At 39.4% G+C, this 26903-nt stretch overlaps 1 protein-coding gene across 1 annotated transcript in view; it reads left to right on the forward strand.

Moving 5' to 3' along the window:
- Window positions 1–26903, forward strand: part of LOC142439784 (complement receptor type 1-like) — a 248207-nt gene that overhangs the window by 17687 nt on the left and 203617 nt on the right. Inside the window, exon 2 of the mRNA XM_075542389.1 lies at window positions 26313–26385. Within this exon, the coding sequence (XP_075398504.1) occupies window positions 26313–26385 (73 nt within the window). The remainder of the gene's footprint in view (window positions 1–26312; window positions 26386–26903) is intronic.

The raw sequence follows: 26903 nt of genomic DNA on the forward strand, positions 1-26903 counted from the left end.
TTTTATAATAGAAAACATTATAAACCATCCCCCATGGGGCATAGGGTAATCTTATTGATGATATTATTAATTAGGCCAATGGTATAGAATTTTAAACACTGTTGAGAAATGAAATCATGCTTATATAGGTCAGCTTTACAGGCCATAGTGCATGAACTGTTGACTTGTCCCGATCAAAAGCCCACGTGACTACACACTGTGAACACCGATCATGAGAGTTAGAGAGAGGGCAAAGCTTTCCATGACCCTCACCACAAAGGCAGAGCCATACCTGCCAGACTGAGACTTGGAGCACAGTCAGAAAATGCAGAAATATTTCTAGGAGATGAGAGAGAGGTACACTTCAAAGTAGTGGGGACCAGAGATGGGCTTTCTGTTAGAACTGAGTTTTGGCACAACCTCCAAGATAAACGACTGCATGCTTTATCTAGGAGCAATAAAGGTTTGGGCGATTCTTCCTTGAAAGAATGTTCTCATTTTTAAACGTGGCATGAAAGAAACAAGGAGTTTCCAGCACTGAAGCTATCAGACAATGACAAAGAACAGTTCAGTGACAACATGTGTGGCCCATAGGGCCCAATTACCAAACTTGAAAGTGTACTGAACTTCGGGACCTATATCACCTTGAAAATCATAACAAATGCCCAGGTTGCTGGCTCATGTAAGTACTGTAGTATACTTTCTGTCATTATTTTAATGGTACCTTTCCCTGCTTACAAATGAAAAGATAGCCTAATATTAGTGTAGGCCGTGACTTATAGCATCCGGTCTTGTGTATCCCATTTTTTAAGTGTAGGTCACTGTCTCATTTTCTTTGGAAAAGACTACCATGAAGTGTGTTGTGGCTCCCAAAGGCAACACAAGCAGTGTTAGTGAGAGCAGCAGTAAGGCGCAGAGAGAGAAGGATGGACCTGAAATGGAAACAAAAGAGTAAGAACATGAAGGCTGAAAATCAGTGAATGCTATTGCTCATAATTTAGGTATGTTCACACAACATTCAAATCACACAATATCCTATTGCACAGATATATCCTGGACATTAAGTGATGCAAGACTGTATATTCTTCTGAATGTTTCTCTACTGAAAGAACTACATTTTAAAGTATTAATTTCTATAATATACATGTTACCTGAGTATATTAGGCAGGATTCTCTAGAGAAACAAAACCAGGACACATAATTTTTATATATTTATATAGATAGCTATATGCAACATAAGAAATAAATAGCTAATTAGTCTATAGAGCAGTACAAATGGCTCAGTGCAACTCACTTCCATGAGATTGCTAATACACTGGCAGTGCTTCAAGTCTTGAGGGCTGCTGGGTACAAGTCAAGGAAGCAGACAGCTGAATCCTCTAGAGTATTTCAGGCAATCCAGCCACAGGCAACAAACAGCAAGGCAGGTCACCAACAGTCAGCCAGATGACAGGGTCCAACAGTCCCCAGCTTAAGAAAAGTATACTCCAGTAGCATGGCGAAGCAGTTCTTAAAGGAACCTGAAACCACAGCAACAAAGCCCACGGGTTAGGTGTCCCACAGATAGTGTGGCTCACAATTTGAGAACCAGCTAAGGCAGTCACACACTGGTCTGATCATTAAAGAGCAAGAGACAAGAAGGCAGGGCTCACAGAGCCATTTATCTCTTTGCCCTTCAATTAATCCCGCATGTGTTCATTGGCCAGGTTGGCACAATAAACCTCCCTATCACACTGAGTATTGCTGTACATTTTGGAACCTTCTTTCAATACCTTAGAGCTATCTTTATTTTAATATCTAGATGAGATGGTTTACATATCTATTCCATCTGACTTTCAGAATCCAGTGCCCCTTGTATTAGCTATGACTTTTTTGAACTTACATATTCTTCTAATTAATTCTTTTCACCTGCTAGTTTTTGTGGGATGCTCTTGCTGTCCTATATTATAGCCATTGACCATAAGGAGCGATTTAGATGTAAGCCATTAAATTGAACTAAAGTTGAAACTTCAGTTCCTCAACTATATTAGTCACAAATATCCACTAGGCCCATGCCTAGTATGTATTACACCCTACAAATAGAAAAGTTTCCAACATTGCAGAACATTCTATTGGGCAAGATTGCTCTGGATCACCTAAATCCGCCCATCTCCCCACCCGGCAGCTGCTTGCCATTTCCTCTTACCCAAGAGCACTGAATTCTGCAGTCTCCACAGTATCAAGAAAAGACTGATAATAGATGTTTGTCCAAAAGCATTTTATGGAGTTTTAGTTATAGCAAAATCAAAATCCGGAAACAACAAAAAGAACATTGCCATCAAGTCAATGCTGACGCATGGCGACCCCATATGTTACAGAGGACAACCGAGGGCTCTGCTCTTTACAGAATAAGATTCCCTTTCCTTTAGTCCAGTGGTTCTCAACCTTCCTAATGCCACGACCTTTAATACAGTTCCTCATGTTGTGGTGATCCCCCCGAACCATAAAATTATTTTTGTTGCTACTTCATCACTGTCATTTTGCTAATGTTATGAATCCAGCAACCCCTGTGATAGGGTCTTTCGACCCCCCAAAGGGGTCACGACCTACAGGTTAAGAACCGCTGCTTTAGTCTATGGAAATATTGGGTGGGTTTGAACCATCACACTTTAGGTTAGTAGTTGAGAACACACCTGTGTATAGCAGAGCTACATGATTTCAAAAAAACACAAAATCAGTAAGAGATATGACTGTTGTTTAAGTTCAACCACCCACACTGTTCCCAATTTAAAATCCAACCAATTAGCTAAACAGCCAGGCCTTCTGTAGCTGGTGGGCATAGTGACTATTCTTTTACATCCAGAAGCAACCTGCCCTTAGGCCCCGGCTGCAGCCATGCTGGCTGCCGAACCTCTTTCATGTTTCTCTTTCCTGATCAAGGGTTCCCACAGTCTGTCTTTCAGGTCATCGATGCCGAACCTGAAAATGCTTCTTCTTCTATTATGCTGAGCAATTTAACTCCTGGCTACTTTAGACCCTCCCTCCCTAGACTGGCCTTCTCTTTTAGAGCTAAAGGCTTTGTCATACCAAAAGGGCAATTTTCCCCCAAGAAGAAATTTCATATTCTTCAAAAATGCTGATGTAACCACTAGAAAATTAGGTTTTATAATTGGCCTGTTTTTCCTTCCTGTGTTCAGTTGCATTTTTTCACTTCTCAATATTTCATAAGTAGGTTCCTTATGTTTTGTCAATGTCTGCAATAACATTCCTTAATATAGTTGACTATCTATTGTTGGATATTTAGATGATTTATTTTATTTTTTTGTGTATCTCTATAAATTAAGAGATTCATAATTTGGGGACAATACTGCTGATTCCTCTAGACTAGGTTCCTTGCAGTGAAGTTATTTGATCTGGATATTTTAACAAATATTCCCTACCTTACTATGGTCTCATTGCTGGCCTATAACCACCCTACAGAATGAGGTAGAACTGCGCTGTGAATTTCTAAGAGTATATTTGTTTACAGGAGGAGAAAGCTCTGTCTTTCTGCCACGAAGCCAGTGGCGCTTTTGAACTGCCGACCTAGCAGTTATCAAGCCGGTTCATAACCAGGACACCACCAGGGCTTCTCCTTGTGGTTTCACGTCGGGTTCATATTTGTATCCTGCCCCAGGATGATGGTCAGCGGTTATGCAGATGCACTCTTTTCATGGCAAGTATTAAAATCCAAGAAGGCAGATTCTCCTCCATAAGTACACTGAAGGTTTCTGCTTGCATGAAATATGTTAAAGTTCCTTTGTTCAAAGAAAGTTGCTTGACTAAGTATAATGTCAATGGGTATGGAAAGGAAATAAGCTCATCTCCTAGGATGAAAAGATGAATCTGACTTGCATCCCATGGATAATTTGGAGTCGTGTCATTGTTTCTCTGAAAAAGGAGCCCAAAGGGTGAGTTCCGTTCCAGACCTGACGGGTGATTAAAGGCCTTAGTCTCTGGCCAGTCAGCCTGTTTGCTTTTTGTAATTTTGAGTTTTGTATTACATTTTTCCCCACTCTACCCAGGGCCTTCGAATATAATCCCTTTCAATAGTTATTACTGGGCACCGTTTAGTACTTCTGGTGTCGTCATGGAGACTGAGGGGAAGTGATCCCGAGCCATTGGAAGAGTAAATCCACGTGCCATTGAGTTTCTTCTCTCTTCTTTGAGAAACATCAATAGTTGAAATTTAGAGGATGCTGATTAACTTTTAAGACCTATCGCTACTCACCCAAACAAGATGAAGAGCATGGTTTGGTGTGTGTGGACTGTGTTATAACAGTAGATTTTGGGGTCCCTTGAGACTATGGTCCTGAGCCCTGAAGCTCAAGGACTCACCCCTCAAAGTGTTTGCCATACTCTCTTTGCAGTGCAGGGACATATGTATATATGTGTAGATATGTACTCTGTCAAACCTATGTATATTGATATTCTCCATCCCCCACTTAGCGAGCTTGTATGTCTAGCTATGACTCCCCCTGTAAATGACTGCTATTGCAGAACTATGCACAGAATAATATTTACCCCTGTTGCCTGTGAGCTTGTACTGCTCCTTGTCGCTTCCTGTGCCTGTTTGCTGGCCTCCCTCTTATTGCATGTTGTCTTTCCCATTCACCCAAGTTAGTATGTGCCTGACCGCTAATTAGTGAACTGGCCTCCCTTTCCCTCCCATGCCTGGTAATCATCAAAGACTTTCTTCTTGTTTGCAAACTTCCACTTGACATTCAATTATAGTGGGCTCGTATAATATTTGGCCTTTGGCGATTAATTTACTTCACTCAGTATAATATCCTCCAGGTTCATCAACTTTATGAGGTGTTCCACAGAGTTAGCATTATTCTTTAACGTGGCATGGTGTTCTATTATGTGCACATACATTTATCCATTCTTTTGTCGAGGGGCATTTAGATGGTTTCCATCGTTTTGCTATTGCGAACTGTGCTGCAATGAACATGAGCATGCATGAGTCTGTTTGTTGAGACGCTTGTTCCTTTTTTAGATATTAGAGGGAGTTTCAAAAAGTTTATGGAAAAATTTTCATTAGGTTTTAATTCCATTTTTTCCGTAAATTTTTTGATGACACGCATAAGTAGTGGGATTGCTGGATAATATGACATTTTAATCTTGCACTTTTTCAGAATGTACTATACTGTTTTCCACAATGGTTGTACCATTTTACACTCTTACCAGCAATAGTTGAGGATTCCAGTCTCTTCACATCTTCACCAGCATTTGCTGTTTTCTGTTTTTTTTTTTTTACTTTGCTATTAATGCTGGGTGAGATGACATCTCCTTGTTTTGATTTGCATCTCTCTGATAACATATTCAAAAGCACCTCTTCGTGTATTTGTTGGCTGCCTGACCATCTGTTCATTTCCTCTGCCCACTTTTAAAGTGGATTACTTGTAGTTTTGTTGTTGAGATTTTGAAGTTTCCTATGAATTTTAGATATTAGTTTGCTTGTTCATTATGCCATTTCCAAATGTTAATTTTTTTCTGATGTATGGGGTTTCTTCTTACTCTTTTGGTGAAATATTTTGATGTGAATACATGTCTGATTTTCAGGAGGTCCCAATGTTCTAGTTTGTCATCTGCTGTGTTTGTATTTTCAGTTATGTTTGATAGTGTATTTATACCATGCATTTGGGTCCCTAACTTTGTCCCTGCTTCTTTGCTCTTCATAGTTGTAGGCTTTACTTTAGATATATAATCCACCACGAGTCATTTTTATGTGTGATGTTAGATATGGGCCCTGTATCACTCTTCTGCAAATGGAGAGCCAAATTTACCAGCATCATTTGTTAAAGAGTCCATTTCTTCCCCCATGTAATATGTTTCACCCTTTTGTGGAAGATCATCTGTCTGTAGGTGGATGGAATTGCTTCCTGGTTCTCAGTTGTGTTCCAGGGGGTTGTTTTTGTGTCTCTCATTGTGCCAGTACTAGATTGCATTGACTGCTGTGGCTGTGTAATGGAGTTTGAGATCAGGAAGTGTGAGTTCTCCTGCTTTATTTGTATTTAGAGTACTTTGCTTCTCAGGGGCATCTCTACTTTCTATATAAAGTGGATGATTCATTTTTCCATTTTGTTGAAAATGATGCTGTTGGTATCAGGATTGAGATTACATTATATCTGTGGATTGCTTTAGGCAGTATTGGCATTTCAACATATTAAGTGTTCCTATCTCTTAGCATAGTATATTCTTTCATTTATGTAGGTTTCATTTGTCTTTTTTAATAGTCATATTTTATAATTTTCTTTATATAGATCTTTAATTTCTCTGGGTAGATTTATTTTAAGTATGTCATCTTTTGGGTTGCTATTGTAATTTTTTTCTTTCTGATTTCCTTTTTAGGATGCCTTTTGTTGGTCTAACGGAATCTGACTGATTTTTGTATGTTGGTTTTGTGTCCCTGCCAAATTGCTGAATCTTTTAATTAATTCCAATACTTTTCTTTCAGAATTCGATGTTTTCTACGTAAAGGATCATACAAGCCGCCATGGAGTCAATACTGACTCATGCTGCTCCTCTAGGGCAGAGTCGGGTTTCCAAGGTGGAAATCTTTATGGGAGGAGACAACCTCCTCTTCTTCCCACAGAGGGGCTGTTGGGTTCACACTGCTGACCTTGTGGTTAGCAGTCCAACGCTAGCCCACCACTGCAAATAGAGAACGGTTTACTTCCTCTTTGTCGATTTGGCTGCCTTTGATTTTCCTTTGTTGGCTGATAGCTCTAAGATTTCCAGGACAATATTGAATAGGAATTAAGAAAGACATCCTTGTCTGATTCCTGTTGGCCAGGGGAATGCGTTCCATTCTTTCCAGTGAAAATAAGCTTGGTTTTGTATGTATGCCTTTCATTGTTGAGGAATTTCCCTTTTATTCCTTTTTTATTGAGTGTTCTGATCATGAATGGTGTCTCTGTTTTTGTTGTTAGGTTCCATGGAGTTTGTCAAATGCCTTTTCCTCTTCAATTTATATAATCATGTAGTTCTTTGTCTTACTTATGTGAGAATTTACATTGATTCTTTTTCTAATATTGAACCATTCTTGCATACCTGCTATGAATCTCACCTAGTCATGATTGTATTGGCTAGCATTTTGTTGAAAAATATTGCATCTATGCTTGTGCAGAATATTGGTCTATAATTTTCCTTTCAGTGATGTCTCTGTCTGATCTGAGTATCAGGGTTAGGTCACTTTATAAAGATCATTTCTGGAGTTTTAAATCCTTTTCTTTACTCTGCAATAGTTTGAGTAGAATTGGTGTTGGATTTCTCCGAATGTTTGGTAGAATTCACCAGTGAAGCCATCTCCGCCTGAAATTTTTCTTTATAGTTGGGATTTTTTTTTGTGTGTGTGAACTGATCAGTTACTTTTCTGTCTGGGGTCTATTTGAGTTTTCTACTCCAATATATGCTAGTTTAAGTTGGTAGTGTGTTTCTAGATATTAATCCATTTCTTCTAGGTTTTCATATTTGTTAGAGTACAATTTTTCATCATCTTCTACTATTATTATTCTTATTTCCACTGGTTCTGTTGTGACAATACCCATCTTATTTCTTATTTATGTTATATTTGCATTTTCCCTTCTTGTCATGTTGATCTTTTCTACTGTTTTTTATGTTTTATTTATTTCTGAATCAATATTTCTTTTTTTGTGTGACTGTAGGCTCATTTTGCTATTTTTTTCCTAGATATTGGTATAATGAGTTCAAGATTTGGTGTATTTTATCCTTTTTAATGCCTGTATTTATTGCTGTAAATTGCCTTCTGAGGACTGCTTTTGTGTGCCCCAAAGCTTTTGATATATCGTGTTTTAAGGAATTTACACATTTCATTTTCAGTACTTCTCATATTCACTCAGTTTTAAGCAGGGCAAGGTTAGGCTTCTAAGTATTTGTTTTCTCCGATCTTCCTCTTTGGAGTTTCTTATTTTATAGCCTTATGACAAGAGAAAATGCTTTGTAGTATTTCAACGCTTTTAAATATAGTGAGGCTCACTTTGTGACCTAACATATGGTCTGTTTTGGAGACTGTTCCATGTGTGCTAGAAGGAAAGCATACTGTGTTTTTGCTATGCTCTGGAAAAGTACATGAGGTCAAGTGGTTTGATTGTGGCGCTCAGTTCCTCTGTATTTGTGGAGTGTTTTCTAGTTGTTCTGTCTTTCTTTGAAAGTGGCGTATTAAACTTTTGCTACTATTGTGAGACTGTCAATTTTTTATCCAAGTTGATGAAAGTTTGAGACTCTTGATTGTGCTCATAGATGTTTATTATGGTTCTTTACTGTTGTTCAACTGAACCTTTGATCATTATATAACATCCCCCCTTATCTCTTATGTTTGTTTTGTCTTAAAGTGAAGTGTATTATAAATTAATATTACCACTCTCTTTGTTATCATATTAATTTTATATTTGCGTTTCCAACCTTTGCTCTTTGTCCCCCCCCACTTTCGTGTGTAAGGTGTGTCTCTTTTACACCAGGCTTCGATGAGCCCTGTTTTCTTATCCCTTCTGCTTTTCTCTGGCTCTTGACTCGAGCAATTAATCCAATTATATTCCGCATAATTTATCAATTTTACCACCCATCTACCAATTAGATATGCTTTTGTGGCTTGCATGTTGTTGTGGTGTCGTGGTACTGCATTTAAAGAGTATCAATTAACTTAAATAACATTTAAAATATAAGCATGGTCCCCAGTGATGGAAAAATTTCAGAAATTCTTCTAGATTAGGCACACAAAGAAGAAGGAGCTGGTCATAAGCTTTCTTGGGGTGGCGGGGAAGGCCACTTAAACCTTATGATACACTCAGGACCTTCTCTGATATAATGCCTGATGGATGAGAGCCTTATGTGGAGGAGCTTCCTGCTCAAAGTAGTGTTGACCTTAATGGTGTGGATGGAGCAAAAGAGAACCTTTATTTACTGATGTGATAAGACTCCAAATGAGAATAAACTGCTGTAAGCATCCATTAATAATCATAATGTGAATGAAAAAAGTTTGAATCTAAGAAAATTGGAAGTCATAAAAAAGAATATGAAATACATAAAGACAATTGAGTAATTAAAATGGACTGTTATAAGTCTTTTTTAATTAAAAAATCATTTGCTCTACAATGCTACAATTAAGAAATTGAGGAATGGTGCCACATTTGTTGATTAAAAGAACTCTTCAAGATCAATTCTGAGATACAACATTATCATGATAGGATAATATCCATACACTTACAAAGGAAGACCAGTTAATATATAAATTATTCACATTTACACATTGATCACTGTGCCAGTAAGAAGGAAATTGAAGATTTTTAAAAAGCATTTTATTAGGGGCTCATACAACTCTTATCACAATCCACACATAATACATCAATTGTATAACTCACACCTGTACATTCTTTGCCCTACCATCTTCTGCAGTCTGAAATTGATCAAACGTGTAATCAAGATGGATTGATAATTACTGGTGACTGGAATGTGATAGTTGAAAGCAAAGGAAAATGATTAGCAGTTGGAAGACGTAGCTTTTATGATAGAAACGATGCAGAAATTGTATGATAGAATTTCGCAAGACCCAAGATTTGTTCATTGTAAATAGCCCTTCTAAATAACATAAATGGTGAAAATACACATGCCCCTCACAGGATGGCATATACAAGAATCAAATCAGCTACATCTGTGCAAAGAGAAGACAGGGAAGCTCAATGGCATCAGTCAGAAAAATACCAGTGGTGACTGCAGAGAAGATTAGTTGCTCATATGCAATTTCAAGCTAAAGATTAAGAGTGTTCACAAGCCCATGTGAGTCAAAATAGTCTTGAGCATATGCCCCCTGAACTTAGAGACCATCCCAAGATTAGATTTGACACACTGAGCAATAATGATAAAGAATAGATAAATTGTGGGATAACATCAAGGATAATATACATGAAGAAACCACAAGATAATTATAAACACAAGAAAGACCAAAATAGAAGTGATTCCTATGTATGCCCATTCCAAGAAGGATGATCCATCAGAATATGGAAATTATTCAACAATATAATTAATAGCACACTCATTCACTCATTGTCATTGAGTCAATGCTGACTCATAGTGATCCCCTGTGGGTTTAGGAGACTGTAACTGTTTATGGGACAGTCTTTCACCCACAGAGATGATTTTGACTTGTTATCAATGGGGACAAGTCCCTGGAGAAGAACATCATGCTTCTTAAATAGAGGGTCAGGGTGAAAGGAAAATCCTCAAAATGGATTGACACTGTAGCTACAACAATGGGTTCAAACATGATTGTGAAAATGGCACAAGGCAGGGCAGTGTTTTGTTCTGTTTACACAGGGTTGCTGTAATTGGAATGGACGACATAGTTCCTAACAACAACAAAGTTATTGTTGTCATTTTCAATAGTGTGTGTGTGTGTGTATTTTATGGTGCTGCTGATTTCTTTGTTTCACAGTTTTCTGTCTTAGTTCATTTTGTTTATGAGTTTTCTTATAATTTTCTTTTTATTTAACCAAAATTTTATGATTTTTCTTTTTTATTTTGATGAAACAGTTTATATTGTTCAGTTTACCATATAATGTATTATTTTCTTCCTATGTTTTAAAACATTCCATGCAATTTGAAAATTATCTTTACTTCATCTCCATCAGAAATTCTAACTACACTATTTATTTTCTCTTTTTATTTTATTCTTATCCTCTTTACAAATTGATGTCTTTGGTTCTATATTTTTTAGTCCTATAGGTTTCTTTTAATTTCAATGCTTAATCTACAAAGGTATTCCTTTGACCTGAGGCAGAACACTGAGGCAGTCACTGGCTCCTGGATGGGTGATGGTGACCACACTTCTGGTCATCAGGAATGTCCAGGGAACCAAAAGAAGGTCACACCTTTCTGGACCCAGCAGCTAATGCAGGTGCATGTGCAGTCCCAGACAAACAGAGACGACGATCGGTTGCTGTCCCTATGGGTATGCTGTTTGCAAAAGTTCAAAATGGCCGAGTTCTCTAATTCAGCTGCAAATTCATCATTCCCTTTTTCTCCTTGTCCTGCATTTTCATTCAGCTTCTTCTCTTAGTCAGGAGCCTTGGTGGTATAGTGGGTTACATTGGGCTGCTAACTGCAAGGTCAGCAGTTTGAAACCACCGATCGCTCACCAAGAGAAAGACAAGGCTCTCTATTTCTGTAAAGAGGTACAGGAATAGAGAAACTCTATTGGAAACTCAGAGGTACAGTTCTACCTTGTCGATAAATTCACTATGAGTCGGCATTGACCTGATGGCAGTGAGTTTGGTGAGTTTGGTTCTCTGCAGTAACGTGTTACAATCTTGGAAACTCGTGGGGCAGTTGCACACAGCCCTTTCAGGTTGGAATCAACTTGATGGCAGTGAGTCAGTACTAGAGTGACATCTCTACCAAATCCTCTGAAGCTCAAGATACCAAGATTATCATTTGTATCTGCTTCATTTGGTTGTTGCTGTAGAAGATCTTGGTAGAAGGTCACACACATCTGCCTAGTCCATCATCTGGCCAGACTCTTTCAATTTTTAAGGAGTTACTTCTCCATAGTTTCCTAGTCAAGGTGGAGGTGATTTCTTTGCTTATATTGCATCTCATTTATTAAAGAGCTGTAAGTCAATTTCATTTAACTTTTAATCTCCCTCCTGCCTATGGTGGAAAATTCCATTTCATTTCTTCTTGTGTCCTCCACCCCAAATCTAGGGCCCTAGTGAAGTCCAACACACTTGTACAAAGTTAGGAGTTGGGGCCTTTGGGCTACACAAGGTATCACTTTGCCATGGTCTGACACTTTCAGGGTTGACAGCTCTCTGTCTTTCATGATCCCCTTGAGAAGTAGGAAATTCCTGCAAGGTAGAGACTCTAAGCCATATCATAACTGCTCTTAGATGTAGCATGCAGCTACTGCTCTCTGAGAATGTGAAAGACCACAGTACTAGCACAAGGCCCATCCCTGGTTGCTGGTCCTCCTAAAGATCATTTTCTTTCATCTCCTGGTAAACATTTTGCCTTCTGGGGGAAATTTCAACCCTCTTCTATTTCCTCCAAATCTCTAATTATTCTTAAAATTAAAAAACAATTTTTTTACTCTTAAAATTTTTACAGACGTTCACACTCTCACACAAAAGCCCAGAAAGTGTTACATAAAACTTCTGCTTTTCTACTAACTTTGTACTGTCTCAGAATCAATGAAGCACACATTTAGGAAGTCAGTTGTTACCCTGTCAACTGGATGTGGGGAGGAAATGGGGGAAATTTGTGGTTAGGGTGTGGGGTAGGTCATTAACACTTCAAAATATTAACTGGGCAAATAGACAATCCGAATTTTTAAAAGATAAAAGTTTATACTTGCTCCTGGAGAAAATGAAAGAAATGCAGAATGTATAAAATAAAATGAGAAAATGTTTATCATTATATCATTCAAAGCTAATGTTTTGATATCTGCACATACATTGCATAACACCTGCTTGGGCAGGGTCTGGCCACATGCCCATCAGTGATTCCATAAAGCTGTACTATATGGGATAATCTATTCGCCGAACTGACCAGACCCGATGCAGTGAACACAACAACTTCCCACATGTAACACGTGTTATCTCATGTTTCTTGTATACGAAGGGATGGCCCTACTGGGTGTATAATGATACTATACATATGCAACTTGTAATATCTGTCTTAATGGTCATAGTAATTGTCACTGTTACTGGCTCATGGATGAACTGTACTATATTTTCTATCATTATTTCAATGTGAACTTTCCCTACTTACAAATAAAAAGTTTACCAAATGACAGCATATGCTTTGCCTCAAGAGGCTTCAACAGCCAGTCCCATGCGCCACATGTCTCTAAAGTGTTGTGCTATTATCTCTCTGCTTCACTTTCTTTGGAAAGCACTACCATGAAGCGTATTATGGCTCCCAAACACAGCAAAAGCAATGCTAGGAGTGGTAAGGGACTTGAAAGGAAATAAAAGGTTACTAAAGAACCTGAAGGTAGAAAAATCAGTGAATGAGATTGTTCATATTCTGGCATGTTCGCATGTCCAAAAATTATGCCCCATTTCACAGAATATATCACTCATGTTCAGTGATTGGTGCCTGTCTGTGTATCCTTTCAGTTTTTTCTCTAGTCATAGAAATATACTTTACATCTCTACGTTTTACAACATATATCTTTCTGAATGTTTGCATAGATTATAAAGCTATCAAAAGTGAGCACTGATAGCCTGGTGATTACATGCTGTGCTCCACTACAAGGTCAGCAGTTCAAAACCATTAGCCACTCCATAGGGGAAAGACAGAGCTTTCTACTGCCACAAAGAGTAACAGTCTCAGAATCTCACAGGAGCCATTCTACCCTCTGAGTCAGAATCAACTCAACAGCAGCCAGGTTAGTTGAGTTCTTTTGGTTTTGTTTAATAATAAGATGGCTTACGTTTCTATTCCATAGGACTTCTGGAAGTCCAATTCTACTAGTTCTGACTTTTTGAACTTAGATTTTTCTAATGTGTTCTTTTTCACTCACTGATCTTGCCTTTGTCCAGGTGGTCTGTGCTGTCTAACACTGTGGTCACTAACCCTATGTGCCCATTTAAACTTAAGCCATTACATTTAGATAAAATTGAAAAATCAGTTCCTCAGCTATGCTAATCACATTTTAAAAATCCACTAGACTCATGCAGCTAGTAATGAATGTATTAGACTTGTAACTACCGAACATCCCATCAGAGAAGACAGTTCTTTTGGGCAGTATTGCTCTAGATCACCTAAATCCACCGGCCTCCTCTCCCTGCATCAGGTATCATTTCCTCTTACCAGCGAGGTCTAGCTCTAGCATTCTCCAAAGCATCAAAAACACACTGATGAAGAGATTTTTTAAAAATTACTTTATGTTAACATTAAAGCAAGACAAACAAAACAGCCATTGTGATTAATTTCTTCACTCGTTTGGCGGCTTACTGGATTAGAGGAGAACTGGGCATCAGCAGGCTTTCCCAGCTGGAATCGTTGTGGGCACAGCTTGCCATTCTTTTCTTCCTTGGAGCTGCTGGGGGGGCTTGAAGCCCCCTCTTGTGGCTAATGTTGTTGTTGCCATCGGGCTGGTTCCATCCCACAGGGACCTTATGCACAACAGAAGGAAACATTTCCCAGGGCAAAGACATTCCCACACTTGTTCCTATGCTTGAACCCACTGTTGTAGCCACTGTGTCAATCCCCATCACGTTTGAGGGCCTTCCTCTCCTTCACTGCCCCTCTACGAACCACTCACGATGTCCTTCTCCAGAAACTGATCTCACTTGACAACATGGCCAAAGCATGTGAGGCGATGTCTGGCCGTTCTTGCCTCTCAGGAGCACGCTGACCTTACTTCTTCCAAGACAGATTGGTTGTTCTTTTAGTGTCCTTGGTACTTTCAATATTCTTTGCCAACACCACAATTCCCATGCATCATTTCTTCTTCATTCTTCTTTGTTCTATCCAAATGTCACACGCACATAAGGACATTGAAAATACCATGGTTTGGGTCAGGTGCACTTTGGTTAGTAGTCAAGGTAAGATTGTTCTCACTACCCACAGACCTGTTGGAAATAGTTGAGCTACATTATTGTGAAAAACTTGGAAACAGATGAGGTGTCACGGTTTCTTAAGTTCACCCACCCATACTGATCCCAATTTTACATTTTACTGACGTCTGATTGTTTAACAACTGGTTGGATGTAAAATAGATATGACCATTATTTTTATTCAAATGCTACCTGATTTTGAGAATTTATCATGCTCTCTTCTTTTAATGAAAAATATCAGGTAGTATGAGTGTGTACACTGTAAAGTAGAAAAATAAGATTAAATGCTTCCATGACGTTAAAGAATGTTTATTTTCATTCCAGAAGCGACCTGTCCTACACGCTGGGCCTGTTGCCAGGCTAACTGTTGACTGAGCTCTTTTCGCTTCCTTTCTCTCTCACAATCACGGGTCCCAATAGTCTATGTTTTAAGTTGCAAGCAAAGTCTGACCATTCTTGTTACTCTATTATGCTGAGCAATTTAACCCCTGACATTTCTAAACCCTCCCCTCTCAAACTGACCTCTGGCCTTCCTGGGTAGAGCTAGGCACTCTGTCATAAGCAAAAGCTTAAATATTCTCGAAGAAGAAATTTAGTTGTCTTCAAAAATGCTAAAGGAAGTACTGGAAAACCTTGTTTTATAATTAGCAAACTTTCAAATTATTCCTACATACTGCTTTTTCACTTCTCAGTATTTCATAGCTATGTTCCTTATTTTTTTGTAAATGTTTGCAACAATAGTCTCTACTTTACTGAACTATCCACTATTATTGAACATTTGAGTGATTTATTTGTTTTTATCTTTCTGTAAATTAAGGGATCAGTAACCTTCGAACACATTCTGATTTATTCTCTAGAGTAGATTCCTAGAAGTGGAATTATTTGACTCAGAATAATTTAGTGATCACTCATTTTCCTCCCACAGTATATAAAATTATCCTCCATTCCATATCTACTGATTTTGGACTTTACCAAGCCACTTTCTTTGGACAATGGAACTTTAGCTCATGTTATACAAGCAGAAATCTTCTATGTGGTTTTCTAGTATAATTTAACTTTCTTGGATTTCAATAATCTTCCATGAAAACCTGCCCCAGTTAGCATCCTGAGCCCCAGGATAAAAACATGCAGAGCTGACTTGAATCCAATCCAAGTCCAGTTGATTTTCCTTAAGGAAGAATTGACTAGTGTAGCCCATCATAGATCAGTTAAACTTCAGTCAAAGTGCAAAAAAAAGCAAGAACTTGACAAAAATGCTTATTGGTAAGGCATTGAATTTTAAGATGGGTAGTTCTACAGCCTTTTGTAGCTAACTAATGCACTTTTCTTATTAAGGTATACATTCACTGATAAGGCTTCCAAGATAGGCTCTCTCTAGCCAAAACTTATGGTGCTGGTTCTAGAAATTTCAAAAGAAAAAAATATCTCACTGTGGCACATTTGCAGTCCTGTAGCCAAAGGATCAAGATAACTGGGGGGTGGGGGTAGGGGAGTTAATAATATAAATATAATAATGTAATATAAATTGAATGCATAGCATCACATGTTAAAATTAAAACACGTACTTAAAAAGCGGCTGAATGTGGAATGGGGACATATTGCCAGAGACTAATGGGATTGAGGATCTTGCCCTTCTAGATCCTACTGATTCTTCCCAGCCAGTTGAAGTAGTGTTGCCCCTCCTGTCTAAACAAGCAAAGTCACCTTATTCAAAGAAATTAAATAAACAACTCTAAGACATCTGGTAAAAGATGCTGATCCTTGTTAATTCCCACCTCCAACAACCCTTGTGCCTGACTCAAGCAAACATTATCATCTCCATTGCTTCGAGACCTGTAACTAGTCTCAAATTTCATCAGTCCCTAGAAGCTAAAACATATGCATGATCTGAATGGGTACAGCCATATATAAGCAAAGGATATTTTTTTTCTGATTTTTTTTACATTTTATTAGGGGCTCATACAACTCTTATCACAATCCACACATATACATACATCAATTGTATAAAGCACATCCATACATTCTTTGCCATAATCACTCTCAAAGCATTTGCTCTCCACTTAAGCCCTTTGCATCAGGTCCTCTTTTTTTTCCCCTCCCTCCCCGCTCCCCTCTCCCTCATGAGCCCTTGATAATCCACAGATTGTTATTTTGTCATATCTTGCCCTATCCGGAGTCTCCCTTCCCCCCTTCTCTGCCATCCATCTCCCAGGAAGGAGGTCACATGTGGATCTTTTTAATCAGTTCCCCCTTTCCTACCCACTCACCCTCCACTCTCCCAACATCGCCCCTCACACCCTTGGTCCTGAAGGTATCATCCACCCTGGATTCCCTGTGCCTCCAGCTCCCATATGCATCAGTGAACAATCTCTGCCCTATCCAGTCCTGCAAGGTAGAATTCGGATCATGGTAGTTGGGGGGAGGAAGCATCCAGGATCTGGGGGAAAGCTGTGTTCCTTCATCGGTACTACATCGCACCCTGACTGACCCGTCTCCTCTCCTAAACCCCTCTGTGAGGGGATCTCCAGTGGTCGACACTTGGGCCTCGGATCTCCACTCTACACTTCCCCCTTCATTCACTATGGTATGTATATATATGTATACACACACACACACATATATATACATACATATATACATACATATACTTTTTTTTTTTGCATGATGCCTTATACCTGGTCCCTTTGGCACCTCGTGATCGCACCGGCTGGTGTGCTTCTTCCATGTGGGCTTTATTGCTTCTGAGCTAGATGGCCGCTTGTTCACCTTCAAGCCTTTAAGACCCCAGACACTATCTCTTTCGATAGCCAGGCACCATCAGCTTTATTTGCCACATTAAGCAAAGGATTTTAACATTTTTCCAATTTATGTCCACAGAAACTGACAAATGTGAGTGGATTTATAAAAGCATTGAATCAGAATGAAAAAACAAATTGTGCCCTAGTTTTCTTTCTCTTGAGAGTTGATAAATTCACTTATTGTGCCTTCTAGTTGCTGGGGAAGTAAATGGGCGTATCCACTCGTTTCACCATCTTGCTCTGCCTTCTGTTTCTTTCCAACAGCTATTTATTCAAGTTATATGAGGCAGATTTAAAATATTTGTGGACGTTTTTCCATTATCTTTCAATTCCATTTTTCTGTGAACTTTTTGAAGCCCCTTGAATTGTGTGGGGGAAAGACAGGGGTTCCTATTCCCATAAAGAATTACAGTCTTGGAAAATCACAGGGTCAATTCTGCCCTGTCCTATAAGGTCGCTATGACCTTGCCATCAGCAAGGAGTTTGTTTGTTTGTTGTTTGTAGGTTTTGTGGTGTTTTTTTTGGGGGGGGATTACAGTGCGTTACAACAGGAGGAGTGCATGACTATAGCTTTTTAGAAAAAGCAACATTTCCATTATATTAAATGACTTACAATAAAAATCATACTGGTGCTTGTTTTGTTTATTTTTAAGTGTTCCCTATATTCATATCTGCTGACTTGTATTCTATAATATATTTAAATTTTTTAATTAAAAATGAAACCAGATAGAGGGGGCATGAGTTTGACACACACCTGGTTCTGAATTTCAGTCCAAAATCCCAGGTATATTGTGCCTAGAAATGGGTCCTTCCATCAATCTGAAGGCCAACTCATAAAATAAAATTAGAATACTCTTGTCTACTAAGCGGAAGCCACTAAAACCAAGTGTTTTACTTTCTGCCATGGGAGAAAAAGCAATAGGAGGCCTACCTCAGAACCTTGCTCACCGTAGGGAATGAATTTGCATTGTCCTGTCTACGTGGAAACCCCCAAGTGATCATTCTTTTCTATTTTTTTTCTATTTTACAAAACTGAAAGTCTTTAAACAAAAACTGAGCCCATTGTTGTCGAGTAGATACCTACACGTGGACACAAAGTAGGACAGAGTGGAACTGTCCCATCGAGCTTTCAAGATTGTAAGCTTTTTGGAAGGAGCCCTACCGATGCTGAGAAGGTAAGTATTCGACCACTAACTGAAAGGTCAACAGTTCAGAGTCCCTATGCCTTTGAGAAGGCAGATGTGGTAAAGTGCTTCTATAAAGACTCTTGCTTTGGAAGTCCAATCAAGCAATGCTACTCTGTTCTACAAGATCCATGTGGATTAGAATCCACTTACCTGCAACAGATTTGGATTTATGGTTTTGGACTCTTTAAGGAAGCTGACTGCCCCATCTTTCTCCCATGGAGCAACAGGTAGGTTCGAACAGCTCATCTTTCCTTAGTAACTGAGAACTTAGCCCCTGTATCACCAGGCTGCTTCTCCTAGGCTTGAAACAGAGTCAAACCTGCTTTACTTCATGGGGGCAGCACCAAAAGCCAGTGCACGTGGCCTCTGTGGAAACAGCAGAAGAGTTTCTAATAACAAAATTGTAGCCTGTAAGAAGAGACCAAGAACTGGAGGAGACGGGGATGATGCAAGGAACAAGAGAAACCATGCTCAAAGGAATGCAGACAGTATGAAAATGCTTATATTGATTGTCTTTATAATGATAAAAGAGAAGTAAAAATAGAAATCATACTGGAAGAGGGAATCATAATCAAAAGGATTACACATAGTTAAAAAAACTCAGAAAATTTAAAAATGAAACATATAGGAATTAACTCTACACCTTGGCCAGATGAAACAGATGGCACCAGGCTGGCCCTGGAAACATAAAATGTGAACTGGATTAAACACATGGAATTGAGGTTGTCAGATAGCATACAGCAGCTGGATCAGGACCAGAGCCCCTGAAAGGAAGGAAACAATTGAAGTGACTTCTACATTGTAACATGGGGGTGGGGGTGTCACCATGAGTCAGAATGGAGATTAACAACAGTTGCCCTGGATTTATATATTGAGACACATGCTATATCGAAATACGAGGGCATAACTAAATCAGGGCTTCAAACTGGTTCAAAGCAATTCAACCTTTTGCTTAGAATTTGCGTTTCCACCACAATAGATAATTGAAAGTTTAACAAGGTCCCCATAGGATTCACCTGGAGGTCTTGTTAAAATACACATTTGGATTCAGTATAACAGGCGGAAATGCAAATTATCCCTCGGGTTAAACCAGGATGGAGGAGTGGAAGTGCTGGAATAAACTTACTACGAAGCTGAGACAGGGCAGCGGGTCCCACCGGTCAGAGTGGTGATCAAAATCTATTTTGGTGGCACAGATAAAGTAGAGTGTAGACGAAGCCGTGAAGCCCTAGCAACAGGAAAATCATGGAATGGACCTGAAACATTATCAAGTGGTATGGTGTAAACTGAGGTAAATTTCTCTACATCTCTGAGGGGGTCTAAAAGTCTCAACTGGTAAATAGAAGGTTCTTATTTAAAGATGGTAAAATCGAATGTTTATCCATAAACTCAAGTGAGAAATAGAGTGCAAAAGGTAGATTAGCACTGTGTGTTCAGAATGAGAAACTCTTAAAGAACGTGTTTTAATATATCCCCTCTTTACTTCATTGTAATACATAAAATCAGTAGAGAAAACTGCTTTGCCAAAGATTTGAGTCACACTGAGTTTTTATAATATCAATAAAGAAAAGACAAAGAGGAAGGAAGCGGAAAAATTACATGTGTTCATTGCAGCTGCTTCACCATCTTAAGTCATTGCCAGTTTACGGGCCTCTTACTGGCTCTCATCCTACCAGTATTCCAGACCGAAGCCACCCTGAAATATTGTTCTCCAACTTTAAAGTAGTAAAACAAGCAAACAAACCAGTAAAGTAGGACTACTGAGGGTGGAATGTTCACATTCTAAAGCGAGGGGAAACGGTGATGTTTCTGAGCTTTGATTTCCACATCAGAAGTAGGAGGAAGAACCCATGTGAAAGAAAAGAATCTAGCAGAGGCAACTTGAATGGAAACCTGCAATTGATCCCTATCCTCCAGCTATTTGGTTCCATGACCCACAAAATATTACAAATATCACAGAGCAGAGTCTATTTCTAGCATCTAGATAAAAATGAAATTGAAGCAACTGCTGCATGATATACCCGTGGATTCTTTTTTCCCCCCTCAACCCACCCCCCGTGGATTCTTTTTAAAAGGCTTTTTTCTTCATGTTTTCCTTGTCAAGGGGGGGGCTTATATTATGCATCTCTTCACATGGAATCTCCTTTTTGAAAAGATGTAAGTTAATTTCATTTAAGTTTTTAACCCCTTCCTGCCCATGGCAAATGCCATTTCATTCTTTCTTGTGTTCTTTCTCCACTCCACATACAGGACTGGGTTAAAGAGCAAGGCCCTTACACGAGGTGTGTGTTGGGCTCTTGGACCTCACAAGTTATCTCTGAAATGTTCTTTTGCCGCTGTCTGACACGTTCGTGGTTGGCAGCTTCCTATTGCTTTCATGCCACCCTTGGAAAATAGAATGTTATTTCAAGGAAGGAACCCCAAGACCTGTAAGTTCTTTGAAGAGTGCCCTGCAGTCATTCATCTCTGAGGATATGAAAGACCCCAGCACCCCAGAGAGCCCATCCCTGGTTTGCTATGCTTTGAAATGCAGCCATTCTGGTGCTGTGAGTTAAGCATTGGGCTACTATCCTAAAGGTTGGTGATTCAAATCCACAACCTTATGGGAGAAAGATTGGTCACATAAGGGTTTGCAGCCCAGAGACCCTGAGGAGTATGTCTGCTCTGTCCTGTACAGTGTTGCTATGAATTTGATTTTTTGTCTCCTGGAACTTTTTATTTTCTCTCATGGGGAAATTTCATCTTCTTGTTTCTTCCCCTAATCCTTAAGTATATCTTTAAAATGTTGCAAAGCTTCATCCCCTTAAACTAAAGCTGGCTATCGTATGGACAATATCTGCTATCCTCCTGACCTCATGCCATCTCCTATAAATCCAGTTACCTGGCCAACTGCATCTAGGAAGAAATGGGAAATTTGATGTTAGTAGTGTGGTGGGATGGATCATTAATGCTTTATATTATTATCCAAGCAAATAAGCAATCAAGTTTTTTTTAAGTAAAAACTTAAACATGCACATGGAGAAAATTGGGGGAAAATGTACAAAGAAAAGCTAAAAAGTTATTTATAATTGTATTACTCCAAGCTAACATCTTTCTATATCACATGTGCCACATGTGTCTGTTTGGGTCACATCCAAAAGCACATACATCCTTGGTCCCAGAAATTTATCATAATAAAGCAAAAATGCATGACCTCAAATTGATTCCAACTCATTGTGACCCAAAAGGGCAGAGTGGAACTGCCCTTTGGGGGCTTCTGCAACTTTAAAATCCTTCTGGAAGTAGACCATCTCATCTTTCTCATGCAGGCGAGTCATAGGTTTGACGAGATGGTCCCGTGATTAGTTGCTACGTGTGTGCTCCCCTACACCACCTGGGCTCCCTATGCTCATCATAGAGCGTACCCATCCTGACTGCAGAAGCAGATAATAGCAGCAATAATGACATGAAGGGAATACAGTGACAGCACATGGGATATACGAGGTGGTACCTCCCCCCCAAAAAAACAGTATTGCACTGGGGTGAGCAGAGCTTTCATGGTAGGCATTTTTTGTGTATGAATGGTTTTCTTGTTTCAAAAAAGGTGAACTGTCAATTGATGACAAATCTCATATTGGATATTGGTCAATTTCCCAAACAGATGGAAATGGCAGTTTATAGTGCTTTTGGAGTTCATTCCACCAGGTCAGACTGTTAAGCAGTTTGTGGCAGATGGGGGACTGGTTTTGCCACCACGACAATGTACATGCTAATGCAGCCTTCTCAGTGCGCCAGTTTGGGGCATAAGACAGCATGCCTCTTTGCCTCATGCACCTGACTCAACCTGACCTTGCTCTGTGCAACTTCCTCTAATGAAGAGGCACATGAAAGGGTAGTGATTTGATGACATAGAAGAGAAAAATGAGGGAGGTGCTGTCAGCCATCCAAACATGAGTTTAAAGAATGTTTCCAAGAATGGAATGGCAGATTTGACAAATGTATTAAGTCCCATGGAGAATACAATGAGGTGATAAAGTTGTTTTGTAAAAATAATGTAATACATATCTTTGAAAAAGAAATCCCAACTTTTTTGAGGTACCATTTCATATGTATCTGATGTCTCTTGTGTATAAAGTAATTGCCATACCAGCCATATAATTGTGCAGTTTATCTATCATCACAATACTATCATGGTATTATCATAATATTATCATAATACATGTACATTGATGATTAAAATAAATGTCAATGTTTCTGACTCATGCATGGATTGTGCTGTACTTGCCATCAGTGTTTTAATAGGAATTTTAACTATGTACAAGTGGAAAGTTGGCCAAACTAGCGCGTGCTTTCACTTTTTGTAGGCAGCACTCAGTCGATTGCCTGTCTCTTTAGTCTTAGTGTTATCTCTCTCTCTAAGTTTCTTTCAAAAGTCCAACCATGAAATGCATCATGGCTCCTATACACAGCAAAGCCAGGTAGTGATAACAGCAATGAGAGGCAAAAGAGAAGTATCAATTTGAAAGTGAAACAGATGATTATTTAAGGACACAAAGGTAGAAAATCAGTGAAAGTGATTGCTTGTAATTTAGTCATGCTCACCATCCAAACATATAACATCCTGTTTCCCAGAACAAACAATCATTTATTAAGTGATGCATAACTGTATATTCTTCCAACCTCGTCTCTACTCATAGAAGTATATTTTCCAACTTTACATTCTACAGCACGTATGTTAGCTGAGTGTTTCCATATCTCACACAATCTCCGTCCAGTCTACCTTACTTTCAACAAATCAGTGATATGGTTTACATTTCTATTCCATGTGACTTCCAGAAATCCAGTGCCGATCTTTGTTAGCTCTAACTTTTTTCTGTATTATTTCTTTTTCACTCACTTGTCTTGCCTTTGTCTAGATGCTCTGTGTTGCCCAATTCTGTAGCCACTAATCACATGGGACCATTTACATTTAAATAAAATGGGAATTTCAGCCCCCCAAGTATACTAGTCACATTTAAAATATTCATTAGGTTCATTCAGCCAGTGGGAGCTAAAGTCTTAGAGTCTACAGTTACAGTGTTCCATCAATGCAGAACGCTCTATTGACAGGATTACTCTAGATCACCTGAATCCATCCACCTCCACCTTGCTTATTCTTTCCTCTTATAAGAGAGCTCTCAATTCTGCAGTTTCCAAAGCATCAAGAAGAGGTTGATGATAGATTTTCTAAAAGTATTTTATGGAGTTCTAGTAATAGCAAAAACGCACAACAAAAATATTCCCATAAGTAATTCAGACTCATAACAACCCCACGTGTTATAAAGTATAGGTGGGATCCATCGAGTTTTCGTGGCTGTAATCTTCACAGAAGCGGATCATCATTCCGTCCCTCTGTGGACCTGCTGAGTGGGTGCCAACTGCTAACCTCTGGGTTAGCAGTTAAGGGGAAACCATTTGCACTCCCCAGGGATCAGTTAGCATGGAAAAATGGAAAACGAACAAGACTTCACCCATCTACACCGGTCTCAGTTTGAACATCAATCAATCAGCTAAACCATGAGGCCTCAGTTCTGTAACTGATGGGTACAGCAGTGACGGTTTGCTATCCCAGTGTTACTTAGTTGTAAGAGTGTGTCTCATTCTTTTCTCCGAGTTAAAAACATCATGCAGTATACTGATATACATTATAAAGTTAAAAATAAGATCAAATGCCTCCACAACGTTAGAGGTTGTTTATTTTCACGACAGAAGCTATCTGTCCCTAGTCCCAGACCGCTGCCATGCTGGGTGTGCAACTTCTCTTTGCTGCTCGCTTTCCGGGTCAAGGGCTCCAACAGTCCATCTTTCAGGTTGCCAAGGCAAAATCTGAACACTCTTGTTACTCTCTCAGCCTGAGAAAGTTAACCCCTGACTTTTCTAAACCCCTCCTCTCTAGACTGCCCTCCGGCTTTCCCTTTCAGAGCGAGAGATTCTGCATTGACCAAACAACAAAGCTTCCCGAGGAAGAAATGCCATGTTCTTCCCAATTGCTCGAGGAACAGTTTGGTCCTAAAACTGGCAATTTGTCTTTCTTTCGGCGCCATGCTTTTTCACTTCTCCGTGTCCCATCAGTGTGTTCCCTTCTGTGTGCCTACCTGATCGCTGCAGTAACATCCCTGCTTTATTTAACTCTCCCTTATGTGAGTATTTTGGTAACTTATTTGTTTGTTTTCATCTTGTTGCAAGTACAGGGTTGGTAACTTTGGAGTATGCTTCTGACAATTTATCTAGGTCACATTCTTATAAATTGAATTAGTTTGCCCAGAATCATTTGTCTACTAGTCACTACCTTGGTGGCATACTGGGTTATGCACTGAGCTGCTAACCACGAGGTCCGCAATTCAAATCTACCAGCTGCTACTCGAGAGAAAGGTGAGGCTGTCTGCTCCAGTACAGATTGAAAAGTCTCCAAAGCTCAAAGGAGCGGTTCCGCTCTGACTGGTTGGGTTACTTTGAGTCAGCATTGACGAGATGACAGTGAGGGTTCCCCACCCCCCACCCCCATGGTAGCAGAGTTTCTTCACCCTTCCATACCCATTGATGTTGGAGGTGGCCAAGTGACTTTCTTTTTGGCCAATAGAGTTTCAGCACATTTTATACAAACAGAAACCTTCAATTTGCCTCTATGATGGAAATTATTTCCTTGGGTTTCAATTATCTGTCATAAAACAGCATACCTAATTAACAACAGAATGTCATCCTGGGCCCCAGGACAAAAAACATGTAAAACTGACTTGAATCCAATCATACCCTGGAGCCAACAAAAGACCCCAAACTTACTACCACTGAGTCAATCTCAACTCACACTGACCCTACAGGGCAGAGAAGAAGTGTACTTATGAGTTTTCAGGACTATAAATCTTCATGGGACCAGAAAACCTCAACTTCCTTCTTAGAAGCATCTGGTGGGCTTGAACTTCTGACCTTGTGATTAATAGTCCAGGACAGGTTAATTCTCTTACAGCTAAGTTCCCCCCTTAAGCTCAGTGTAAATCAGCCAAACTGCAACAGCGTGACTAGAAAAGAAAGACTTACTGGTAAGGTACTGAATATTTGGATGTGTAATTCAATATTATTGTAGCTCACGAATGCCTCTTTCTTTTTACGGCACATACCCCATGGTAAAGCTTCCAAGGTGATTTTGAGTTACAGATTCGATATAGCTAGAAGTTATAGTGCTGTTTCTGGAAACCACAAAAAAGGAAGAAAGAAAACTAAAGAAGAAAAGGATCACTGCGATAAATTCTCAGTCCTGTAGCCAAAGAATTAAGATTGATGAATAAAGAAGCCTAAAATTAAATCAGTAGGGTGGTGGAGTTACAATGTAAATTGAATTCATGGCCTCATACGGTTTCTTATGTTGAAGCTGAGGCACTGACATAAAAAGAGAGACCGTGATTGTTGGGATGGGGACATTGTCAGATTCCAATGAAGCTGAGAACTTGGAACTTCTAGATTTTACCGATTCTCCTTTGCCAGTTGAAGCTACTGTTCTTCTCCTACAAAAATAAATCAACCTCGTTTTATTTGTAGAAACTTGTAGGAGAATGCTGATCCTTATCAATTCTCACCTCAACTCCGGGAGCTAATTGAATGACAACTAACAACAAGGACCTGCAGCTAGTCTCCAATTATACCAGCTCCCTGGAGTCTGTTAGATGCATCATCTGAGAGAAGCTATAGTATGCATGAACTAATTTTAACTTTACTTTTCCAATTTATGTCCATAGAAACTGAGAACTGTGAGCGGAAGTGGATTGCACAGTATCAGTAACAAGAACAACAACAAAAAATGGACGAAAAGTAAGAATCAATGATTTGGAAGACACTGGATGCCAGACAATGAAAGGAGAAGTAAGGGAAGCCAGTGAGATGGGATTTGTGATTGCCCACCTTACTGTCTTGAAATAATTTCCAGGTTGCTGCCCAAGAAGAAGAAGCCCCGTGGAGTGCAATGAATTTCCAGAATTGAAAAGACACTGCTGAGAGACTAGGGAGACAGAGACAGGTAGGATTCACAGGACAGAGGCACGAAGAAGAAAGAGCTGCACAAAAGGGGAGTTTTGAAACCTACCTGGAGTATTCATCTGAATACTAATCAGTATATGCACATAAGTAACACACCTGTGGCCAAAGGGGTGGAGCCGCTCACAATGAGTAGCTGTGGCAATGCCTGTAAATTACAGAAGACCAGAGATAGGTCTGTTTTCACAATCTTGATGAGAAGTCTCAAGGTTCCTGTGATAGTAGGTAGAACACCGAGAAAATGTTGGCTTTGTGATGAGAAAATTAGCATTCTATTTAGTACTGCTCTTATTTCA

Source organism: Tenrec ecaudatus, chromosome 1 (genome assembly GCF_050624435.1).
Source record: "Tenrec ecaudatus isolate mTenEca1 chromosome 1, mTenEca1.hap1, whole genome shotgun sequence".
Taxonomy (NCBI): Eukaryota; Metazoa; Chordata; class Mammalia; order Afrosoricida; family Tenrecidae; genus Tenrec; species Tenrec ecaudatus.